This window comes from Taudactylus pleione, unplaced genomic scaffold (assembly GCF_031769625.1).
Source record: "Taudactylus pleione unplaced genomic scaffold, aTauple2 ptg000122l, whole genome shotgun sequence".
NCBI classification, from domain to species: domain Eukaryota; kingdom Metazoa; phylum Chordata; class Amphibia; order Anura; family Myobatrachidae; genus Taudactylus; species Taudactylus pleione.
Window position 1 is genome coordinate 12,896,885 of NW_028284524.1, and position 26,620 is coordinate 12,923,504.

Below are 26,620 nucleotides of genomic sequence, written 5' to 3' on the forward strand. Positions count from 1 at the left end.
AGAGAGTGTTCACATACTTATTTCAAACCCATAGACTACCTGTTACTGTACAAGGGTGGATGAGACCAAAGTCTTTACCCTGGAAGCGTATATTGTGCACAACTCAACATGCGCTTCATTGTAAGGGGTCTCAAGCATATCTCACAAGGTGGTTTCCTTTTTATAGGTGGACATTTCATAGTAGGGTTGCTATTTTCTACTCTATTATGGAAGGTTGTCACTATAGAGAACTAGTCTCCTGTGATGGGAAGTTGTTTTCACCAGATGTTGTGCCCTCAAGAGTACATCTTACTGATCAGTATTCTTGAATTTGGGTTATGTAACTGGGCTTAATCACTTCTCAAGAACAAAGCAGTCAGGGTCCAGATGGACTGTACTACAGTAGTGGATTATCTGGATCATTCGGTGGGCATTTATAGCCCCCAGGTCTGAGGGAAGCATGTTGCAGTGGGCAGAACATTTTGTTCAGATGTTATCAGTAACTTACATTCCAAAGAGACTTCCAAAGAGGTCAATGCCTGTATGCAAGAGATTAATCTCTCCAATTTTTTATGTGCAGATCTTTGGGACCCCAGAAATAGATATTGGCATTGTTGCTAAGTCATAAGCTGCCCCTCAACATCACCACTCATAGGGGTGTTTCTCATAGACGAGCTGATGGTTGAGCCTGTTTGAGTTTGTTTACCCAACAGCACTTATTTCTTGGATTCTAAATAATGTCAGACAAAAATGGGAGCTGGCATTGTTAGTGCAAATGTTATTCGTCTCTTGATTTGTTATCCTGAACAAATTTCTCTTCTGTGGCTCCTCCATTTTGGAGGTCGGCGCCTATAAGATCAGACATTGATGTTATGGTTCTTGAAGCCATGGTCTTGAGTATAACATTCTTGCTGAGCCAACTTTTGAGGCCAAACTGCAGACAAAGAAGTACTCTGTTCTGTGTATAGATTTTTTAAATCAGTGTGCACAGAGCCGGCCCCCAACTAATTTGGTGCCTTAGGCAAGATTTTGTGTGGCAGATAATCCCACCCCAAGCACCAATCAGAACGCATTGTACTGATTTACCTGTGCTGCAGCTGCATCTGTGTAACCCAGTACCCCACCCATTAAATCAGTGCAGTGCTTTCTGATTAACCTGCAGTAGAAGACTAATTGACATCCCCGCCCAAAATGGATGGTTAATTGTGGCAACAGCAGTGATAGTTTTTACACAATCAACCCTGCACCTACCACCCGGTGGTGCCAGGGATAGCCCCAGGCTTTCAGTCCAGGCCTGGGGTGCCCTGGAGAGGGGGACCCCTTTATTGGAGGGTCCCCACCTCCCCAGGGATCCCCGGCCTGGGCTGACTAGCAGTCAGGCATGATGCTTTGGCGTGGGACCCAGTGAAAGGGTTCCCCTGGCTGTGGCATTACACTCCTGAGTACAGTGCTGGTTATGGAAAATACAGGGGTCCCCTACTCATTGTGTCCCTTGTATTTCCAAAACCAGGACCGGCAAGCTGAGCCCAGTGCTGGTTGTACTAAATACAGGGGACCCCTACATCTTTTGACCCTTGTACTTTCACAATCGGGCCTGGCTCTCAAAAGTCCGGGCCTAGTTGTGCTTTTGGGGGGGGACTCCATGTTTTTTTTTACACTTTAATAAATTTCTAAACAGATGCATGCACGGATCTCACTGATCTGTGCATGATTCTGTGTCGAGATAGTACAGCCCCTTATTTAAATTTGGGCAGACACCTTAAGATGATCGTCAGGGGTTTTGGGCTGCAAACGATGTATATCATGCAAGATGTAACGATTTGGAAATAGTTAACGACGCACGATATATCGTTAGGTTGTATGTCAAATTTCACTGTCTTATTCTGGATATTGTGTGCCGGGGAGCTGCCGGGGAGTTCAAGGGAAATCACTGACGACATTGCATCGTTTGCGAGTCATCTAGTGTGTAGGCACCTTAAGAATGGGATTTAACAGTAGATACAAAAGTTACAATTTAGGGTGTTCTGATAACCAGGAAAAATAACACAATGCAGTTTATCCAAAATAATAACAACTTCCTTTACTGTGTCTAGTGAACATTGCATTTGTTAATGTGAAACACATTCAGTCAAAACAGATCAAACAAATGTATGCTGATAAAACAGAAGTGCCCAGCTGGTCAATACAACCAGTACATAGAATCCTGCTCTTATTTTTCTGTTGATTTTTCCAGGAGTTGTACATTCACAGATTTACAAAATCATTCATTAGTTCAGCCAAAGTAACTGAAATACGGTGAAAACATTGTGAATTTCAAAGCTAACTTGCCAAATTGTCCAAACAGTACACACTTCTTAGTTAATTTGTACATTAAACATTGGTCAATCATGCTGGTAAATAATATGTTATATATAAAATTAATTGGTCTGTTTGTTTTCTGTCTCGTTTTGGATGAAACCAATGCAAGGTGGTTCAGTTGGATCATTGCCAGGTTGTAGGGGGGTTAGGGTCCCAGTCGGACCTCCCTTTGGTGTACACTGGGCAGAACCTCTTTTGAGCCTTCCACTGGATGAATGTCGACAAAAACCTCACAGAGTGGTAACATTGGATCCCAGAAGACATACTAGGGGGTTGAGGCCCTGTTCGGACCTCCAGTTGATGTATGCTGGGCAGAACTTTGAACTGGGGAGCCTGTTCTGAGCCTTCCGCTGGATGGATTTGGATGAAAACTTCGCAGTGGGGTGGCAATTAGTCTGTGATGCCTAATGGAGTGTTTGGGGTCCCGGTCAGACCTCACAGCGGAGTGAGCAGGATAGAACTTTAGGCCTGATTCAGACCCGCTCGCTAAAGGTGCCCACACACATACTGATGTCCTCGCGATACGATTTTATGGCCAATTTCCTCATGAACTTTTACGGGAGCTCCCTTGCCATCGTGATCACGATTTTGGAAAAAAGACACCCAATCTGTCTTACGATCTCACGATCTATCGGATCGTACGCATCGTGAGATTGGCCATAACAAATCGTGAGTTTTAAAAAAAAATAAAACAGGCTCTTGACTATTGGTGGGAAATTTAAATAGCCATAACAATGGGAGGGGCTATCTAGGGAGTATAAACAGCAGGAACCCTTTAAACTGTGTACATTCTGCTCTGCTATTAGATGAGGCTAGGTGTATTCCTGCTGAATCCTGTACATTGCTACTGTGCTCTTTGTATTTGGCTTGCCTTTTACAAAGTTTATTCTACCTGCAAGTGTGTGCTACCTACCTGCATTCTATCCTGTTCCTGAATTCTGTACTGATGCGTCCCTATCAGTATAGAGTGTTGGTCGCTGAAGCTGGGGTCCGGGAGATTAGGAAGAGGGCCCAGCGAAGAAGGACGAGAGCATGCTGGACCAAGGAGTGGCTGCTACAAAGGGATACCCGCTCTCACATGTCCCTGCTGATGGAGATCAAGGAGAACAACCCGGAGGACTATCGAAACTACCTGCGCATGGATGACGCCACCTTCCAAGAATTGCTGCATCTGTTGACCCCCCACATTCAGAGACAGGACACAAGGTGGCGGAGGGCAATCCCTGCTGAAGACAGACTGGTGGCTACCCTAAGGTACCTGGCTACAGGAAGTTTGGGACACTCATCTCACCTCAGTCCTTGGGCGTCATCATTGCAAAGCCATCGTAAAAGTGCTACAGTACCATTATTGCAAGGTAAGTTAAAAAAAAACACCACACATTGTTTTCTTGTGTAAAGAAAAACATTTTTTTTATTTTTTACTCAACATGAAGCAAAAAATTGCCTTCATTTAGTACAATGTGCACTGACCTGCAGGCAACTGAAAGTGTGCACTAAACTGTGTGCAATATACTTTTTTTGTAACAAGTTCACAAAAGAACATTATCACCAAATTTTATGAATCCCAATTGGTAGCCGGCTGTATGTGATAGGGTGGGTCAGACGCCAGTTTGAACAAGCCAATACACATATGGCACAAGTATACATTGTGGCCCCGGCTTCCAGCAATGTGTACTTGTGCCATGTGCATAGTGACCTTGTCCAAATGGCGTCATCACCACCCTATCCCATGCAGCAAGCACCTATTAGAATTCATTAAATTTGGTGACATTAAAAGCAAGACAAAAAACAACCAAATTTAAATATCAAATAAATTTACATCTCTGTATATTGGGGCGACTCATCTGCTGCATCCAGCAGAGCATTATACAAGGTCGTGCTGGTGCTTGGGGTGCTTGGTGGGGGAGTAATATCTAACTGGGCAGGGGGGGGGGGACATACCTATTTGGGGCAGGGGAAAATAGCATTGGATCTGCAATGTATGTAGAATTTGTGAGATTTTTGCTCATACAGCGACTCAATAGGTCGTGGGTTAACCTTACAAAATTTCTTTGGATATCTGTATCCATATTTCTCAATGAGCTGTTCACATGAGCTGTGAAATCATTTATTGCATCTGGGGGTTTCTGCAGCAGCCGTTCTGCGTTTTGTAAAAAATGGTCCTCACATTCAGTAAGATTCTCCTTTCTCCATTGTTTTTTTTTCTTTTTATGGGGTTGTTGAGAAGATGAGGGTCCAGGTGAAAGTGGAGTTTCCACTTGTGTGCTATTCTCCGGATCACTGTCACCACCGAGCAGACTGAGGTCCGGTGTGGATGCTAAATCAGGGTGTTGGGTGGGAGTCTACATAGAAAAAAAAGATACAAAAAAAAATTATAGTCATGTTTTAACCCCTTTTTTACTATTTTTACAGTTTCCTAACACCGTGAAGGAATGGACCAGCATCGCGGAAGATTTTGAACAACGTTGGAATTTCCCTAACTGCGGAGGAGCCATCGATGGGAAACACATCCGCATCAAGCCACCTGCCAACACCGGATCATACTACTACAACTACAAAGGATTCTTCAGCATCGTTCTCATGGCAGTGGTGAATGCCAACTACGAATTTCTGTTTGTGGATGTCGGCAAGAATGGCCGTGCTTCGGATGGTGGGTCCTTCAAAAAGACGGCTTTCTACCAGGGAGTCGCCAACAAAACCCTCAACTTGCCCTCACTGGACCAGACAAAGCACGGCCTAAATTACGTTTTCGTTGCAGACGAGGCTTTTGCATTACATGAACATGTGATGAAGCCATTTGCACACAGGGGCCTGACCAGAGAGAAAAGGATCTACAACTACCGTCTATCCCGGGCACGGCGCATTGTGGAAAATGCGTTTGGAATAATGAGCAACTGCTTCCTCATTTTCCACACCACCATCAATCTACATGTGGAGAAGATAGACTGGGTCGTGGTGGCGTGCTATGTGCTGCACAACTTTCTGCGAAGAAAATCTACTCAACGAGGACCTGTCCCAGCTAGAGCAGAAGATGTAGAAACCCTGGAGGACATTGAACATTTGACATCTGTGTCTGCACCACCAATTACAACAACATCCACCTATTTCAATGGACCAGGTGCTGTACCATGGCAGGAGGACTGTCTGTGAACTACTGACTAAATTGGACATTTGGGATTTTTTAACAACAAAAACATTAAGGATTTTGGTTTAAACTGTGTCACTACTTACCAAGACTTCTGCAACCTCCTCTTCTCCCTCACGCTCAGACATCAAGATGATTGATTCCCTTTGAGGCTCTTGTTCACTGATGAATGACATCATATGGCAGTACCACAGTGCAGGAGTATATATTTCATCTGTGCCCGCTCCTGATTTTTTTGAGTCATCCACCTTTTTTCTTTGGTGTACACTGTCCTGAGATTTTGAATCTTTTGCCGTACAGTTTTCAGGTCTGCATCAGATATGTATTTTTTCGTATACACCAAAAGTTCCTCTAGTGCGGCCAACTTGTGCGACTTATTGTGGTACTTCCGAGAACTGATCTTCCACAGACACTCTTTCGAGTGCAGGATTTCAATGAATCCTGTAATGAATTCACGTTCAGAATCCATGGACATTATCTATGAATAAGAAAAAAAAGGACATTTAAATATTTGTGTATATAGTTTTGTTAAATGTAATGTTGTTATAGTTCACATTTTTAATGTTTTAATATTATTTTTTTACAGGTTTTTAAAGGTTTGTTATGGTATTCTAATCATGCTTTCTTTTACAGGAATGTCATGTGTTTATTGTTTTTCTTTGTTTGACAGTATGGGTTTTCCACCTTTGGGCCTGTCGTTGTGGTAGAACTACAGATCCCAGGATGCCCTAAAAACAGTTTCAAAGGTGGGTGGCAGGTCATCCTGGGATCTGTAGTTCCGCAACAGCTGGAGACCGAAAGGTAGAAGACTCCCAGCTTTAAATAATGTGTGTTTTTAAATGTAATGTATGGTGATTATTTTGTAAAATACGTGTTTATTTATTTATTTTTTTGTTATATTACACACATTGGTGTGCAGTGGGAGCTTAAATGCATGACCCAGCCACCGCCCGCCTCAATACGGCGGGCGGTGGCTGGATCATGCATTTATTACTTGGGGGCACACATTGGTGGGCAGTGGGGAGCACATATTGGTGGTCAGTGTGGTTGTATTTCAACTGTACCAATACTCACCAAAACTTGTCCAAAACAAGAATCCAGTGTGCAGGCTCCTCAATGTGCGACTGTCTTGCTCCATACACGATGCTGCACAAGATGGCGATGGGTCGTGTCTAGGCTTCTGTCAGTCAAATTCCGCATTGTGTGATGAATCGTACGATTCATCATGAGGGAAAAAACCCTCACGATATGCTTCCATCGTGTTCATGGTTGGCTAATCTGCCCTACAGCACGGCAGATCAGAAAATGCGATGTACGACGAGCGGGGACGCGCATCGGCATCGTGCTCGTGAGTATAATATAAACTCACGATTTGTACTTTTTTTACCCGATTCGTCATCACGATTCGTCGAAATCGTCCAGATCGTGTAAAATGTCGCTATATGTGTGGGCACCTTCAGTGTCTTCCCTCACATGCTGCCTGCAGGAGAGAGAGCCAGTCCAGGCAGAGCAGGAAGGGGCGGGGACTCAGGGAAGGGGCGGGGACTCGGGATAGGGACTTGAAGGGTGCAGGGAGACGGGGTTTCACACTCAGCTTTCTGGGGAGGACGGGCAAAGCAGGAAGGGGCGGGGACTCAGAGAGGGGGTTTTCCACCTTTGGGCCTGTCGTTGTGGTAGAACTACAGATCCCAGGATGCCCTAAAAACAGTTTCAAAGGTGGGTGGCAGGTCATCCTGGGATCTGTAGTTCCACAACAGCTGGAGACCGTAAGGTAGAAGACCCCCAGCTTTAAATAATGTGTGTTTTTAAATGTAATGTATGGTGATTTTTTTGTAAAATACGTGTTTATTTATTTATTTTTTTGTTATATTACACACATTGATGGGCAGTGGGAGCATAATGCATGACCCAGCCACCGCCCGCCTCAATACGGCGGGCGGTGGCTGGGTAATGCATTTATTACCTGGGGCACACATTGGTGGGCAGTGGGGAGCTTAATGCATGACCCAGCCACCGCCCACCTCAATACGGCGGGCGGTGGCTGGTTCATGCATTTATTACCTGGGGGCACACATTGGTGGGCAGTGGGAGCTTAATGCATGACCCAGCCACCGCCCGCCTCAATACGGCGGGGGGTGGCTGGGTCATGCATTTATTACCTGGGGCACACATTGGTGGGCGGTGGGAGCTTAATGCATGACCCAGCCACCGCCCGCCTCAATACGGCGGGCGGTGGCTGGGTCATGCATTTATTACCTGGGGCACACATTGGTGGGCAGTGGGAGCTTAATGCATGACCCAGCCACCGCCCGCCTCAATACGGCGGGCGGTGGCTGGGTCATGCATTTATTACCTGGGGCACACATTGGTGGGCAGTGGGAGCTTAATGCATGACCCAGCCACTGCCCGCCTCGATATGGCGGGCGGTGGCTGGGCCATGCATTTATTACCTGGGGGCACACATTGGTGGGCAGTGGGGGACACATATTGGTGGGCAGTGTGGTTGTATTTAAACTGTACCAATACTCACCAAAACTTGTCCAAAACAAGAATCCAGTGTGCAGATTCCTCAATGTGCGACTGTCTTGCTCCATACACGATGCTGCACAAGATGGCGATGGGCCGTGTCCAGGCTTCTGTCAGTCAAATTCCGCATTGTGTGATGAATCGTACGATTCATCATGAGGGAAAAAACCCTCACGATCTGCTTCCATCGTGTTCATGGTTGGCTAATCTGCCCTACAGCACGGCAGATCAGAAAATGCGATGTACGACGAGCGGGGACACGCATCGGCATCGTGCTCGTGAGTATAAACTCATGATTTGTACTTTTTTTTACCCGATTCGTCGTCACGATTCGTCGAAATCGGCCAGATCGTGTAAACTGTCGCTATATGTGTGGGCACCTTAAGATGCATACTCTCGCTGCTGTTGATGGTATGTGTGTATACATTGTGCGCATGCTTCACAGTGCGCATGTGCATAGCTTAGCGAAAGTTCACAATGCATTCGCTCGCTGCACATAGACAGCCCAGCAGAGTGAGTGACAGGGGAAGCTGTTTGTAGGTGGTAACAGGAGCTGGCCATTAAAAACGGGGGAGTGGAGGTACAAACGCAGGCATGCCTGAGCATCTCAACGGCGTTTTAGAGGTGTGCATAATTATAAGACAGCATCATAGTACACGTCAGCTGGCTTGTTTTTACACTGAAGTGCTCGCAGTGCTTGAGGCAGGGTATGGTCAACCTCAAGGGCTGCGATAGCATCCGATGTACCGATGGTTGCATACACTTACTGAACGTAACGTGTACAAGTGGGTGTCTTAAAACAGGCTGGTGGGTGTCTGCATACACTATGTGATCGCTGTCTAAGAAATGCTGGTCGTGCTAATGCATTGCTATGCGGTAGCAATGCCTACGCAATTTGCATACACACTGTGCGAGCGATCGCATCTAGCGAGTGTCTCTGAATCATGCCCTTTGACCCAGGGAGCCTGTTCTGGGCCTTTCACTGGATGGATGTGGACGACATCACATAATTTGGATGAAAATTTCACAGAGTGGTAAAACTGGATACTAGAAGACATACCAGGTGGTGGAGGTTCCGGTCGGACCTCCATTGGTGGATTTGGATGAAAACTTCACAGAGGGGTGGCAATTGTTCAGGGATGCCTAATGGAGTGGTTAAGGTCCCGGTCGGACCTCACGGTGGAGCGCACCAGGCAGAACTTTGACCCTGGGAGCCTGTTCTGTGCCTTCCACTGGATGGATTTGGGCGACATCACATAATAAAACTTAATAACTTGAAGATTTAAACCCAGGCAACCCCGGGTACTTCAGCTTGTCAGATATAAAATATAAATTATTAATTGAAAAGATAATCTGCCTATCTCACAATGAGTGGGATGCACAACGCATCGCTTTCGTGGGATGCAATGCATTCCGCAACCCTTTGCATGCATACTAGCGTTAGTTACGCTGGTATGCATGAAGAAAATCACAAAGGAGAGCTCTCTCGGTAGGAGCTGTCCTTTGTAAATGAGGGACGTCTATGACCCAGAAGCCTCTCTGTTGTCATTCTGCGCATGCGCAGAATGACACACGCATCGTGGGGGGTGCTTGGAAGGATTTGATTGGAATCCCGCTCACAGCACTCTCCCGATAGAAACCCATAAACACAAAAAGGTTTACCGCTGGAAAACAACAAATTCCTGCATTTATATGGAAATTGACACTTAGGGCCTGATTCAGAGTTGAAAGCCTTGTCGATGTTGGACGCAAGCAGACGATTTTTTCAGTCTGCGCATGTGTCCTGATCATTATCGGTGGGGGACACAGAGCAAACTTGGATGTAGAGAAAGGCAATTTCAGTTGGTGTTTTTGTTCCTGGGTGGTAACAAGGATGTGGTTAGCCAGATACGGGCGTGTAGTTGGAGTTTTACCGCAGTTGCACTGATTTCGATGACCACATTCAGCTGGATATAGGGCACGTGCAATGTTTGATGATGCGACCAATGTGCAACCGATGGTGCATCTTAATGTCGGATGTGCTATGACAGGCATTAGCACAGTTTAGCAACTGCGATCTGTAAGTGATTGCGGTTGTGATTGCATTTGCATCAGCTAATGAATCAAGCCCAAAGTTAATTGTAAATAAAGCAGTAGAAGTAGGTGTTAGTGTGTCACACAATTACACCTGGTGTTAGAATGCAGCAAATGGAAGGTAGATGAAACAGTCAGTAGATTGGGAACTACTTGCTGCTGTAATACTCCATAAGGATCAACCATTGTGGGACTCGCAAACGGCTGATCCTTAGGGAGCATTGATCCTTTCGTTCCATTTAATCAGTGCGGTGGATCATCTATCACTCGCTTTGTAAATGTACCTCTAATATTTCAGTTTTACATTTTATTCATTATGGGGACTTAAAAATGGTGTCCCCAAAAAATAATAAATAAAAAGGAGTAGCATGTTGGAAAACATGTCATAGTATAAAAATGTTTGTGAAGCAATGCACTACTGTATTCTATAGAAACAATAACAGGAATGTTTTACTGACAGTAATGCAGGTGCTCAAATCATAAACCGGTCGAGCAACTGATGACTGCATATTAAATTACTGGAATGTACTTAATCTTTTGTGCTATGGTTTATGTGGGCTTATCTGAGCTATATTGGTATATAAGCAGCTATTGTGTAATCATAGTTTAGCAGGTGGTATTTTGGCTCTCTCACTTCTAAAGACATGTAATAATATCCTACTTTCTTTCATTTTAGACATCCAACACCTTATCTTGGTCCTTATATCACCTTGCACGAGACCCGGACCTTCAGGAATCGCTTTACCAGGAGGTGATCACAGTTATACCAGGAGAAAAAATTCCCATTGCAGAAGATCTCTCTAAAATGCCTCTGTTGAAGGCTGTGATTAAGGAAACACTGCGGTAGGGGGTTATTAGTAATATCATATGATTGTGTGTATAAGGAGACCAAGTTTATATCCTTATGTATTTTCACTCAGGCAGCATTTAAGGGGTCCACATATCTTTGTCCTATGCATGGTAGCACACACACAACCACCCTAGTTTGGAGATCGGTATTCATAAGTGCTCACAGATATACAGGTAGGGCCTGATTAAGAGGTGCACGCTAACTGCTCGCAATACCGATATTCACGCAATTGGCCAATGTTGGAAGTACTGCGAATGCGTCCGATTCACACGGCGCAGGCGTCCTGATAGTTACTCCCGGGAGACGCAGAGCCAATTTGGAGACAGAGATAGGCAGTTTCGGTGGGCATTTCTGGGTGATAACATGGGGTGACTAGCCAGATGCAGGTGTGTTTTCGGCATTTTGCAGCCAGCGGCTGTGTCTACAAAGTTGACTTACACAGGCAGCCATGTTCAGATAGCGATTCTGCGCCTCCATAGGGCAGATGGTGTGACTGATGGTGTGTCTTAATATGCACAGTGGCGGATTAGCGCTGCAGCCAGCAAGAGTCTCAGGATGAAGCCCATCGGCTGCTGCATTTGAATAAACATGCAGTCGTTGCTGCATAAAAAGACAGTCGCTGCTGCAACTGCATCCACCTCTGTTTACATATTATAAAGAATATTTTGATAGTTACATAACTGGCATGGGAGGCCAGTGGTGGTGAGGGTATGCTTAGGGAATGTCACTTCCAAATGAGGTAACTCTCAGGCACTGTCAGCCATCTATAGAAACGCTGGGTGAAGCTACTAAGGAATACTCATCTGGTTGGTGGAAGAGTCTTTGGTGTATTTTATTTATCACTATACAATCATGGAAAATAGCATATGTACCTGCTCCTTATCTATAACCATCCATGGCTTGTTTTATTCAGGATGTACCCAGTTGTGCCAACAAATGCCAGAGTGGCTGCTGAGAAGGATGTAGTCATTGGAGACTTTTTCTTTCCTAAAGATGTAAGTGGATCAGGACCGCAAAAGGGAGTGCTCAGATGCTTACAGACCATGAATTTATAACTTCTTAGCCGTGTTTACCTTCCAACATTTCAAACATAAAATCATGTAACAATAAGCCCATTTTTATGTCTCTGTGATCATGCCTTGTGTTAGTGAAAGTAAGTCTCCTAATGTGCGCTAGAAAATGTTTCCTTCATGGCACTAATTAAAATTAATGTACTGGCCAACCACAATACTTTTAGCATTTGGGAGCTAGTTCTTCAGCTCAATTTAAAAAAATGATGAGATCTGTAAAATCCAAAAAACTGTGTTGCCCCATGACTGTAGATCTATATATTAGGTGGAGCCGAAATAATGGGATTTTATATATAAGCCTATTGATGGTTAATGAAACCCCAATTTTACTGTGAATTGTTTTTTTCTCTTCTCATGTAGACATTGTTTGTATTGACTAATTATGTCATGTCCCGGGAGGAGAGCAATTTCCCAGAAGCAAATACATTCAACCCACGGCGATGGTTTCGGGAGCACAAGATCAAGAACAACCCATTTAGTTCCATCCCCTTTGGGTATGGCACTCGAGCATGTGTTGGGCGGCGGATTGCAGAGCTAGAAATGTATCTGGCCTTATCTCGGGTAAGTTATATTGCTCTATCTCAGTCCAAACCATTTTGCAATGCAAGGGGATCATATTGTAACCCCCCTTCACTCTCTAAAGGAACACCAGGTTACTAAATCCCATATAGTCTACTGTACCCACCCTTTACCTCCCACTAATGGTGTAACTCCTTTTTAAATCAGTCCCTCCACCCAAGTATTAGTAAGTAGTATGGGCCTACTTGGGAAAACCCTAATTTAAGTGTTGAATTATAGATGTGTCATGTAACATTGTTTCACACAATGAATATACATTTTACAAGAATGCAGTAATTATCTACTTCTTTCCTCCAATGCCCCTCCAGGAAAGTGACACACAAGATATAGGCCCTCATTCAGAGCCGCTCGTTAGCGGCAGTACGCTCGTTCCGAGCGATGTTTGCACATCTGCGCATGCGCACGCTTTTTAGTACGCATGCGCGAACCAGTCAGTGCGGCCGAAAATCGTTTGTACGCTATATAGCAAGTGCCTGCTATTTTGAGTGACAGAATGAGGCGTATGTGGGTGGTAACAGGGGAAGGTGCTTGAAAATGGGGAGTGGAGATCCAAACGCAGGCGTGCTTAAAGGTCAAAACGGGCGTTTTATGGGTGTGTATATTTAAAACAGCAGCGTCAATGACCACGTCACTGGGTTATTTTAGAGCCAGAACTGCTCGCAAATTTGTGGTAGCAAACACCAACCACAAGAATAGCGAGCAGTTCATACGCTGGTCGATGTACTCGATTAATCTAATAAATAGCGGACATGACGTATGGTGCGAGCGGCCAGGGGGCGTTTTTAACAAATAAACGAGCGTATGTTTTGCTCGTTCGTTCAGACTTAGAGGTGTGAACAGACTGCAATGTGCGTACGGATCATTTGAATAGCCACCCCTTGTTTTTAAACGAACGACCGCAAATAGCGAACGGCTCTGAATGAGGGCCATAGTTATAATTATACTTTAGTAAGATGGTTGTAAATTAATATGTTAACACAAATTCAAAACTTTTTCATTCCAAGCATTGTACATATAGCGAGGTATTCAATTTGGCTGCGACAAGCTGTCAGTTTCGCCTATTTTAATTATCCCCGTATACAATTACAAAGACGGGGATAACTTTTCACCATGTTTTACATGGTGAAAAAAAGTGCAGCATTGGGGTTTAGGGGTGCAGGCTTTAAAAAAAAGCTTGCACTCCTGGGAATGGCCCCTAAAATTAATGTGTGTCAAAAAAAGTTTTTTTTAAAAATCGGGACACCTGAAAAATTAACTTGAATTTTAGGAAAAAAAAATAATATGAGGGACAAAATCCTAAAGTAGCTAAATAGACTCCACAGGGGTCCCCATGTGTGCGGCGGGTGTTTTCTTCATTGTGGGGAAGTAGCAGCAGGTGCAATTTTTAAGAAATTTTAAAAGTAACTTTAGGGACTTAAAAATATGCTTGCGCCCATTTTCATGTACCCCAAATTTGATGGAAATAGTTAAAAAAAAAAAAAAATCTAAGTGCTATTCTTCACCCCTTCTTCTTAAGACGCATTTATGCACCTGCTGCAGCTATTACAAACCCCGACTTCCTTCAGCAGACAAAAATGGGGGTACCCATAGTGATTCCCCATGTCTAGACATCTTTAGGGAGGTCCCAGGAACATTTCCCGAAAATTCCCGATTTTTTTCGATACTTACCTTTCCGCCGGCTCCTGTTTTCGCTGATTCCTAATTGAATACGGGGATAAAGCGGGCACGCGCCCGATTCTTTATCTCCATCAATCCTCCGATGTGGAGTGAAAAGTCCAGCACGGACTTTTCGCTCCAAATTGAATACCCCCCCCTAGTGTTTATATGTTAACTGAACAAATTAGGCATATCAGATAAAAACATATATACGGTCCGATAACTTAAATAAATGTAAACTCGCATGTCATGCAATAGTACACTAGCGAAGTCCCCTGTTTAATTAGAGAGTCCCAACATCAGACAAAAGTTCTGGATTTGCAATTTGTAGAATGTTTCTTTTGCTCTCACAGTATTTTGGGAACATCCTTCAATTAGAGAGGATGTAAGAAGTTCTCTGTAACTGTTACCGGATACAGTACTTTCTTACCAACTATGGTCACTGAAAGTGTCTATGTTAACAAGTTACTTTTGTTTCAGTAAATAAAACTCCAAGCGGCTTGGTCTATCTATCTTGCTTCACAGTGAGGGTCTAACACCCCACTCCCCCAAACTTTCACCGATTCGCTATTATTAGTAAAAGAGCTGGGTGATGGAAAACTAAACAGCCCTAGGTTATCCAGATTCCAATCCCTTTTATAAGTCCCTTCTTCCTGTTTGCTTCTGTGAAATAGGTATAGGACTACAGTCTGCCCTATTACAGGATGACACTGTGTGTATGTGCAGCGTAATAAGTCACTCACATCTGCTGGCAGGCGCTGCTGCTGCTGAATATAAGATTCTGCCAACTGCTGCAGCTCTGGGCCCCTTCAGCTAGCTGCCTGTCTCATTACCCCTAGTTGGCTTCTTCGAGGTAGCTCTGCTCAAACTGCATGTCGCAGGGGGCTTACTTCTCAGATAAGCCTTTAGTGCCCACCACTTCCTGGTAGGGGTGAGCGGATTCGGTTCTACTCGGTTCCGTTCGGATTTAAAAACCAAATCTTATTGGCTATCAGCTGTTGCGAGTATTGGATAGCCAATAAGATTCGGTTTTTAAAACCGAACAGAACCGAGTAGAACCGAACCCGCTCACCCCTACTTCCTGGTTACACTGAACCTGCACTTATCCATCTCCTCTATCTTCACTGAATCTGTCAGTGTAAGCTGTAATACTCTCCTCGGTGAGAGACGTCTGTGGAGTGGTGCAGTTGTACTACTCACTACAACTCTTATGCTCACCACCTCCTTGAATGGCTAGGGACCTCCGCTGTCTGTGTGCTGACCTGTTGCCCGAATGTGTATTACTGACCACCTGCCTGAATCATTAAGGGCGACTGTGCACTGGCCTGTCTGACAGCAGCTCTGCTTCCATCCTACAGCTGACACAGATAATGTCTGGCTCCCACCACCGCTGCTGGCCACTACTGCTGCAGACACTTACAGCTCCCTGGCTGCTGACAGCTGATCAGGAGTCGTCCGCTCACTGAATGCCTCACTCTCCAGTCCCTTGCTCCCAGGCAGCCGCAGGCGACTCCTCTGCCCCATCGCCAATGAGAGCAGAAGCCGGCCGCCAAACCCACAAGCTCCCTCTCCGGCTCCACCCACCTGCGCCCAGCAGCCTCCATCGCTAAGCTGCCACTCGGGACGGAAGGGGGTGGGCACTGAAGGGAGGGATCAACAGACTCTCAGTCTGCTGGCAGCTCCTTTTATATGTCTCTCTGTCCCTGCCCTTCTTTCCCTGAAGGGAACACAACCACTCCCAGCCACAGGGGCGTATCTATACTTTGGCCAGGATGGCACTTGCCAGGGGCACCAGTCACCTGGGGCGCACCACCCGGCAGTGCCATCATAGCTAGTGGCCACACAGAGCGGAGAATGCCATTTCTGTTTGTCGGGTGCCTGCTGCTGTGTATATCAGTGGTACACCTGGTTGAAGAGGATCTAGCTGCTTCCTTGACTGCTGTGAGGGTTGTGTATAGATCCCCTTCAGTAGGTACATCTACGGAAGGGGATCTATCCACAACCCTGCTGTGAGCTCTGCCTCCCCCGCCTCCCACATGGCGCACTGGCTTGAGATGTCATGACGTCACTTCAGTGATAGAACTCCCAGTGCAAGGGATCGAGGAGCTGTTCGGAGCTGTTCGGCGTGGCACGGGAAGGCGGCACGGCACTGAGAGGTTAATAGTTAAGTCTCTTGTTAGTGTTGGCCGGGTAGGGGGTGGGGTTTGTGTGTGTGTGTCAGGTCAGTCTCTTGTTAGTATGTGTGTGTGTGTGTTAACTGGTCAGTCTCCTGTTAGTGTGTGTTAACAGGTCAGTCTCTTGTTAGTATGTGTGTGTGTTAACTGGTCAGTCTCTTGTTAGTATGTGTGTGTGTTAACAGGTCAGTCTCTTGTTAGTATGTGTGTGTGTTAACAGGTCAGTCTCTTGTTAGTATGTGTGTGTGTGTGTTAACAGGTCAGTCAATTGGTAATGTGTGTTTGTTTGTAAGTATGTTGTGCGTGTATGTTTTGTGTGTATGTATGGAGAAGGAGTAATAAGTAGAGATGGGAGGAGTCAGGGTTCATTCTTAAGCCACCCCCGGCCCTACTGTGTGGTAGGGGAAAATGCAAAAGAGAGGGGGGGGCGCTGTCCCTTAGCGTGCCAGGACCGCTCAGACACCTAGATACGCCCCTGCCCATCCATATCACTCTACCCCCTTCTTCTCCTGTGCATGTGCAGCCCACACTGGGGCACATCTTTTTGACAGAGAAAAAAGTACAGCATAAGCCGATTTTTAAATGCATCAAATATATACATATCATGAACTACAATACACCATTATAAATACATGACACATTTATACATTTTACCTCATGAATTGTGACTACAATACATATATATTTACCTCATAGATGTACTTATTACTATAGCATGGTCTTCAACTCTTAACCAGGGTTACAATATAATACCCCTTTCACATCGCAAACACGGGTCGGACCCAGGTCAGGGCCTTTCACATCGCCTTAATAACCCAGGTTATTCCCGGGTTATTGCAGATTTGGTGCCTTTTAACACAACCCGGGTTGCCCATGTTAAAAAAGTGTGATGTAATTTTTAAAGGATTTTATTGGCTCACAATTATGATGACGTTTTCAATAAAGAAAAAGGAGGGGCTGGGGAATGCTTGCAGTGCAGCAATCATGGCCGACAGAGCACATGTCACAGATGCAGCCTACATTTTGCTGATGTGGCGATAAGTTATCACATCCTTGACAGTGCCAATTACAGTATCTACATATTTCTTACTCATGCCTGATCCACAGTAACTCCATTACTTCTTCATCACTCCAGTTTGCCATGATTCCTCCAGTGAAAGTAAAGTACAGTATAGTACACTGTGCTGTCTGTATATAGCTTATTATTAGCTGCCTTTTCCCCAAAGTGCGCAGTGCAGGACAGTAATGTAAATACAGAGACATGTGCTCTGTGTGCAGGCTGGTCAGCTGACTGTAAAAAGCCAATCAGCACTATTTTCTCAGACCCGTGTCGAATATCCCGAGTCTGTACCATTTAAGAGCCAAATAACCAGAGTCAGACCCGTGTTTAACCCTCCTTTTAAGTTTTAACCCGAGTTGAAATACCAGGTCGGTCGACCCGGGTTATTCATTTTGGTGCATTTAGAAATCACATCGACACGGGAATAACCCGGGTTATTTTGGCGATGTGAAAGGGCCATTAATGTATTATTTTTGCTTGCAGGCTAAATACTTGCTGCTTTTGCATGTACAGATCAGGCTTGCCGACATTTAGCTCCCTCCTTCCGGGAGGGAGCTGTCGGGCTTACAGGGCTGGGGGCGTGATGTGGCCAAAGGGGGCAGGGCCCGGCACCTGACGTGGCGTTTGGGGTTTAGCATGGGGCGTGACAGCGCGATCGCGTCATCGTGACTCCGCCCCCTCTGCACAATGCCGTGATTAATGGCATCGTGCAGCCGGCCCCCCTGCTGCCGGTGTTTTTACTTAAAAGTGCAGGGGGGTGCGGGCACATCGCCGGGGCCTGGAGGATAGCCTGCCTTCCCGGGAGGTCGGGAGCGGCACCCGATTTTCGGGAGGCTCCCGACCAAGTATGGTACAGATGTGTCTTCTGCCGTTGTTGCTGCTGTCACGTTAAACAAGTCCCATGCGAGTTTACTACGGTAGTGCCAAGCGTCTTTTCGTGAGTCTTTTTTATGCACAAGCAGACTATGCTGATTAAAATGATATGCGGCATGTGTACGTTCTGTGTGCGACTGCAGCTGTATCTGCATACAAGATGCTGCGTTACAGTGTCAGTGGCTGTTTCCACATCACGTACATACACATGTTGCATATCATATTAATCAGCGTAGTCTCCTTGTGCGTCTTATTCACATCGCATTGCAAACCCAGTCACATGGGAGCCGGCGAATATCATGCGCACTGTGTAATGTGTCTTATAACCCTCGGATGATAGATGAGGAAGGACATACAGTATCTATAACGCACAAATACCAGATAGATTTATTTTTACCCTGCAATTTACTGTAGATTTAACTTTGAACACCCCCCTCTCAAAATCGCTCAGCACATTTTAAATCTGTCCTACTTGTAATGCAACATAGTATTGCCAAGGTGCAAAGTTTCTTGCTTTTTTCTTGCTTTACTCCCAACTCAGAATCAGCCCCATAGGCCCTAATATACAGTTACTTCCAAGGATGTAGCTATAGTAGGTGCAGGGGTGCGGCTGCGGAATGGGTATGAAATACCACCGGCCGCTTGGCCGGCGGTTCGATTCCCGTCAGCGTCAGCCCGACAGGAGCAGAGTGCGAAGCAGCGGAAGACCGACAGCGCTGAAAATCCCGATCGTGGATAGGTATGTATCCACTAACCTAACCCCCCTAACCCTAACCCTCCTTAGGGGTGCCTAACCCTAACTTCCCCCCCAAGTGCCTAACCCTAATCCCCCCTCTAAGTGCCTAACCCTAACCACCCCCTTCCCCGCTGCCTAAACCTAAGTCCCCCGGGGGGGTGCCTAACCCTAAGTCCCCCCCGGGGGTGCCTAACCCTAACCCTCCCTCCCCCTAGCCTAACCCTAAGTCCCCCCCGGGAGCCCTAAACCTAACCCTCCCCCCCTGCGGCTGTCCGCTCGCGGCGCCCGGCATCACTATGATCGTGATGCCGGGCGCCGGTCTCCCGGCGTCGGGGAAATGCGGGCGTCTACATCTAGACGCCCGGCATTTCACCCTTACCGGGATAAGACAGTCGGGAAGCCGGCTGCCGGTACTTAGGCAGTCGGCTTCCCAATTGCTTCCCGCGGCTGCTACCCAGTTATGCTGCCGGCGGACGGGCATTCACTTCTTGAGCCCCATGGGGGTCTTTTCATTTCTTACCAGTGTGCTGCTGCAGGGGGAAGCATCAGTGAGGAGCGAGCGAGAAGGAGCTGCCCTACAGCAGCACACTGGTAAGAAATGAAAAGCTGTCCACTGGGCTCAGGAAGGTGAGTGCAGGTCCTGCCCTGAGGAGTGGGGGGGTCTTTGGAAATTTTGCTATGGGACCCTTATAGGTCTTGCTATGCCTCTGCTTACATCCCAGTCCATTTTGCAGATGGATCTTGTGAATTTTAGCACTGAACATGGGGCCTGATTCAGAGCTGAACGCTCTGACCAGAGCGCTCGCTCTGAATCAGGGCCCTCCTCCATGAAAATGGAGCGTCCCCCTGGACGCTCGTATAGCTGTGGGTGACCACCCACAGCTATAGCGAGCGTCCATGATGATGGTCGCGATGGTCTTTGACCATCGCGACCATCGGGCTTGCGATGAGACCCTGCGGTAGGGTCTCGCTGCCGCAAGCCCAGGAATGATTTTGGCTCTATCAGAGCCAAAATCACTCCCACCGACATCATTACTGATGTCAGTGGGGCCGGCTTCAGACGGTAGGCGTTCCCATGGGAACGCCTCCGTCTGGCAGCCACGCCCCCGGCACGCCCACCAAAGGGGGCGTGCTGTCAATCAACATCGACAGCACGCCCCCTTTGGTCCGAGACCCGGAGCGATGGAGAGCCCGTCGCTCGCCGCTCCCTCCGTCGTGCGCATGCGCAGTGGGGGAACATCGACCCGCTTGCGAGCGTACTGCCACTCACGAGCGGGTCTGAATGACCCCCATGATCCGAAAGCTGAGTGCATGTATCTACCGGTGATTCAGAGTTGTCGACATCGCAATCGGGACTCCACTTGCGGTTGAATGGGTGTAACTGGGTGGTAGAGGGACATTTGTACGTTGGCTAAGATTGCTGAGGGCATGTAGGCAGATGGATCTCTTGCACCAGGTATAGGGCTGGAGCAAATGTGTGCTGATAATAATGATGGTTATTTTAAGAAGCGGATTCATAGGGGCAATGCTGCCACATGGATGAGTGCAGCTCTCTTTTGTACAACTCTGCATCAGCTACATATAGGGGCATAGTCAATTGGGGGCGAGAATAGCAAAAATCCCGCACCTGCGACGTTTTTCCTGCAGGTGCAGGTGTTTTGCTATTCAATTAGGTGCGTGTTTTTTCCTATTTTGAGCGCCGGGAGGTTTTTTTATTTTTTTTGCACACATCCAGAGCAGGACCGATTTTTCCTAAAATTCACAATTTTAGGAAATAAGATCGGGAAATGCTCTGGGACCCCAGCGGCACCCCTCTTAATGGAAGTTTCCAATTAGCTTAGTCAGTAATACCTTCCGAAGTGCTGTCTTCTGCATCCAGTGTCAGGACCCGGTCTCCTGCAGCAGCGATATGTCTGTGTGTGTGAGTGTTTGTGAGTGTTGAGTGTTTGAGTGTGTGTGTGTGACCCCCGGGGAGTGTGTGTCCCAGTGTGCCCCCCCGTAATTGGTGCTGGGAGAACTGCATCTCCCAGCAGGCCTTGTGCCTCCCTCCAGCCCCTGGAGCCTCCCAGCAGCCTCCTCTCCAGTGAGAAGATGGAGGGGAGGCCACAGAAACCAACGGGCAGGTGTTTTGTTTTTTTTACGTGGTGCAGGGTTTTCACAGCTCTGAAAACACCATAACCACTTTTAATTGAATACCGCGGTTAGCGGGAGCACGCATACCCGTGGTAATCCAAAATTGGGCGCAAGTTTTTTTCCTCGTTAAACCTTGCGCCCAATTGAATATGCCCCATAGTGTAGAAATCCTATCCTTCATTTAAGTTATGAGTCAGGTCAGTTGCTATGGGATTGCAGCCATACATCACTAGTGCAGACATTTACGGGAGGACAGGGCACCACCCCTCTTAGTTATTGTACGAGAATAGGAAGAATAGAATACGAAGCTCCTCAATTACCTATGGCTTCTGTTCAAGAGCTGTTTTCTCTAAATACATAAGGGCCTATGCAGAGATGAACACATGCCAGCTGCACTTGCTTTTGCATGTATGCATGGAACAAAATGCGTTTATTTGACTGTATGCATCTATGCACCCGCACTGCCCCTCTCCATACACCTAGTGTGATACCAGTCATCATCATAGCGCACTTGCATTAACCCTATCTTGGTATAAATTATGCATCTTAAACAGATTGATTTACCCATTTGAACATAGCCCAAAGTTGTGTGGACACACCGTCACTGAACCTACATCATGAAAACGCACCTTTATGCCATTTCAACCACAAGCGGAGATGTGACGAGTTGCGTACAACTCATCATCGCCCAGATATGCATGCACTCGGCTCTGGAACATGCGCAGCACAAAAACACTGAACAGTTAGCTGACCTGCATTCAATTCTGCACCATCCCCATAATGTAGGTGTTTTACTGTCCCTTCCCATATCCTCTGCAAGATCGCTCCTTGCCTAGTTGAATGCAGGTAGACTGCAGCTGGAATAAGGAGAAGCTGTAGGTGAGGATGTCTCCCTAAATAGGAGGCTATTGCAGCATTCACCAACACTTTAGGTATGATAAGCATGGTGAAGGATTGCTTTGGGCATTGTTCTGCAGATTTCAGGAAACAACCAACATGCAGGTAACTAGGATATGAAGGAGACAAAATAAAAAAACAGTTTTGGTGGAGCTGGATATCAAAATTTGGTTTTAGTGGCAGATACAGCAATGCTGTCCTTAGCAAAATTCACTCTCAAGATAAGTTTTCCTTTAAATATCACCTTTTTTTATACTTAATTTACATTTAAAAAAAAAAAAACAGCATAAAAGAGCAAATTGTTTTAATTTTACTGTAGGTTATGTAAATGTTATTTTTATGATGAAATACTTTTGTAACCTAAATCGATATATATATATATATATATATATATATATATATATATACATATATTTATTTATTTTATTTTATTTAGGAAGAAAATGTAAATAATGATTTTGCATACATCTCTGTCTCCTCTTTGATGTCCACTTCTGTCCTCAGATAATTAGGAAGTACAATGTCAGACCAGATCCTCAAGGTGGAGAAGTTACTTCAATGGCCAGAATTGTTTTGGCTCCCAGCCGCCCGATAAATCTCGAGTTTGTGGAAAGAAATTCTGCCAAGACGATTTGATTTGTAGCAAACTCCCCAGCAATAGAGTGTTGTGGCATACTGTAAATCAACTGAAAGCCAGCAAAATGAACACACTACTGTATCGTGTATTTTGACAACTTTAAAAGAAAAAAAAACTTTTTTTATTCCTCCACCTAAAAACATTTACACACTACCTTACTACAGTTTGTAGCAAAAAACAGTACGTACCTCTGCTGCCTTTCACAGTCCTTTGAAAGTATTCAATTTCACCTCGAACGCTTGTTTGCTCATTGTAGCTTACTATGTGGAACCAGGTGCCACTCTGTACATGGCTTGAGAATGGTCCAAGTATAGGCAAAACTACTCATTTGGTAGTTGGTGGTCCCAATTTTAAATACCTCACCAGAACATGTGTCACATTGACAGTTTGCTACTCAGGACAGTTAGTTACATAGTAAACCTTTATATCTTTATCTGTATACTCAGGTCATGATTTCTGGCTAATGTTTTTTTTTTCCAACCTGAGTTAGTTCAAATTATGGGCGGGGTGTACTTAGGTTGCGGTGTACATTCTGCCAGTCACCGCAACCATACTAATCGCATATGTACTTACATATGCGCTTAGTATCGCAAAGGCCAGCTTTTGCGATAAGAGGTGCCCTTTGCGAAGCAGCAGACGCCGGGTGTGGGGGTCTCCATGGGACTCCACCCCCTCCAAGCCCCGGGAACTTCCTGCTGGTGACCTGTGCAGGATGTCCCAGGCTCCTCCTCCTCCTTGCACCCGGAAGATTAGGAGGAGAAGGACACAGAGGACCCAGGAGGAGCACGGGCCAGCGACCAAGAGACTAAGATGAGTGGGGGCCAGTGCTGGGCGTCTGCGGGGCGGTGAGGCGGCGGCGAAGTGTCAGGTGCAGGATGCGGTAAGGAGCCCAAAGGCTTCTATAGGGTAATGCCGGGTTTTTCTGCCATTACCCTCCGCACCGATAATAGGGCGGCCGGGGCTTAGGCCCTGATTCAGAGCCGGACGCTCTGACCAGAGCGCTCGCTCTAAATCAGGGCCCACCTCCATAATTATGGAGCGTCCTCCTGGACGCTCGTATAGCTGTGGGTCACCACCCACAGCATATACGAGCGTGCAGGATGATGGTCGCGATGGTCTTGGCCATCGCGACCATCACCACTGCGAGCCGAAGCCTGCGGTTGAGTTTCTCAACCGCAAGGCCCGGAGTGATTTTGGCTCAAAATCACTCCCACTGACATCACTAGTGATGTCAGTGGGGCCGGCTTCTGACGGTAGGCGTTCCCTTGGGAACGCCCCCGTCTGGGAGGCACTCCCCCGGCACGCCCACCAAAGGGGGTGTGCTGTCAATCAACTTTGACAGCACGCCCCCTTTGATCAGACACACCGAGCGAAGGAAAGTCCTTCGCTTGTCGCGTCTCGCGCATGCGCACGACGGAGCTCCCTCCGTCGTGCGCATGCGCAGTGCAGACCATCGACCCACTTGCGAGCGGACAGCCGCTCGCGAGTGGGTCTGAATCAGGCCCTTAGTACATACGAAAATGTGGTAAAGACTGCTTTTTCCTTTAGTACATTCCGGCCTATGCAACATAGAATTAAGTGAATGGCTGGTGGCTGTCTAGGACCCAGAAGTTTTAAGGTTTTTGATAATATGAATTCTGAAGGGGTGTGGCCAACCACTTGAGGAGGTGTGGCCAACCACTAGAGGGGTAAAAGGAGAGAAGAATAACTGCCCTGGTCTCCTCACTTGAGTACATTTATTTTCCTTTTGGCACAGTAAAAGGGCCATTGGTATCATTTAGCCAGTGAGTGGCTGCTCTCTGACCCCTTCCCATTCACTAGAAATACATCAGCAATGCTCTATGCACTACTGCTAGGTGCATGCAGCTTGCCCTTCACAAGAATAGCAGTGTAAGTGGATTATACCTTCCAACTGTACTTGCAGTGAGAACAAAGTCCTAAATGAGCAGAGCAATCACCCAAAACTGAGACTGCCTCAGCAAAATCAGGACAGTTGGCAGACTGCCCTGCTCTCTCCTACCTGTTCCTACAGTTTTCACTACCTGCTGCTGATACAGTCACCGACTGGTGATACATATACTCAGCTCAAGATCTGCTCCATGCAACAAGTGATATGTATGCATAACTGTGAATATGGCTGTACAATCACATTTCTACTAAATAAACCACCCCAATGGTTTAGTACTGGGCTGTTTGTTCGTCTCAGGATATCAGCTGGTGTGTACACTCACTATGTCAAACCACCGCTACCTGTACACATATATTCCAACAAAATATAGAAATTCTAGCAAGGACGACTATGAGTCTTTCTCCTCAAAACCAGCACCTATGTTAAAGCAATAGCACCTATGTTATGTATAAATAGACCATCCTACCTGCAGCCACCCCAGACATAAAATTGATACCATTCAAAAAGTTGCAGACAGCTTGAACCTATATACAGCACCACTGCTTGTTTCTAAGAGTTTCTATACTTCATGTTACCTATTTTAAAGGTACACTTACCGCTCCATCTTTTCCAAGCCCACTGTAATATCCCCATGGATCCACAACTTTTAGTCCACTGTAAAACTCCACTCCCCCAGCCCACTGTAATGTCCCCATCTCTTAGTCAAGTGCAACATTCTCATTGCTCTTAGTGCATAGTAATATACCCACTGATATAGCCCTCTTCTGCACTGCTTTCATCCCACTGCAATATCCCACCCTACCCATTCCAGCAAAATTTTTCAGCCCACTAATATCCCAGTCTTGTTAAACCCACTTTATAAAACTAAACCCCACTTCTGCAAGCCAACTGTTATTTCCTCACTACTTCATCTCTTTCAAGACACCTGTAAAATCCACACTCCTCAACTTCTCTGATCCAACCATAATACTGTCACTTCTCCAAGCCCAGTATAAAGTGCACACCCCTTCAGTCCTTAATAAAGCAATTGTGGTCCTGCACCAGTAATAATGTAAATTGACTTTGCCATCCAGAGAAATAACTATTATTGACCCAAACTCTTGTATATGGTAGAAGAATATAGATATTTACTGTATCTATTATCAATAGTTTTTCATAGAGGCGCTACCGTTAATTCTTGAACACCAACTCTTCAGTTCACAGCACAAAAAGACAAGAAAATGATTTAATCTGGTGTACTTATTGGGTTAATCTATCCATTGTCTCTCATTCCCTGGAAAAATAATAAAAAAATCTTAAATCTTTATTAATTATTTCATTAAAATAATATGTTCGGTTTCTGGGCAAAATATTGTTAAAATGTAATAGTTATTTGATTGGTGTGTTAGTAGTTCATTATGCACAACCTTACAAATATATGGTCATAAACCCTTCTTATAATATTAATATTTACTAAGGTTAAATGACAGATTTGCCCTAACCATAATAGAGCTTGTGTAGAAATTCAAAATTTAAGTGTACAGATGAATATCAATATATAAGTCCACGTGTAAAATAAATATATTGCAATAAAAAGTGTATAAGCATACTGTATTGTTGAATCCAATAAAATAATGCTAGTTGACTATAAGATTTCTGTTTCTTTATCCAAGTATTTAACCAAAGATTATCATAGTAATTATATCCCCGTTTCCCCGTAGTGAAATCAGGGTCTACCTTTATTTATACAGCTAATGTTTAAACAGTAGTTTTTCTAAAGTATGATTTACCTAACCATATTTCTTATAATCACCTGATTATAATGGGGCCTAATGACATAAGAACCCAGCTTCACCCCCTGAAGTGTCCAGCTGTCTCTCCTCCCTGGGCATCTCCCGGAGAGGAGATATTAAAAGTCGCTAAGGGGTCTATTCATGTAGCAGTGAAAAGTCCTTTAACAGTGATAAAAGGGCTTTTTACTGCTAC

The 26,620-nt window shown here is 45.7% G+C and overlaps 1 protein-coding gene across 1 annotated transcript in view; it reads left to right on the forward strand.

The window, feature by feature from the left end:
• LOC148524073 (sterol 26-hydroxylase, mitochondrial-like) overlaps positions 1-26,279 on the forward strand; it is a 122,833-nt gene extending 96,554 nt beyond the window's left edge. The window contains exons 6-9 of the mRNA XM_088472355.1: positions 10,758-10,924; positions 11,845-11,926; positions 12,362-12,562; positions 22,614-26,279. Of these exons, the coding sequence (XP_088328481.1) occupies positions 10,758-10,924; positions 11,845-11,926; positions 12,362-12,562; positions 22,614-22,745 (582 nt within the window). The 3' untranslated portion in view covers positions 22,746-26,279. The remainder of the gene's footprint in view (positions 1-10,757; positions 10,925-11,844; positions 11,927-12,361; positions 12,563-22,613) is intronic.
• Positions 26,280-26,620: the final 341 nt, after the last annotated feature.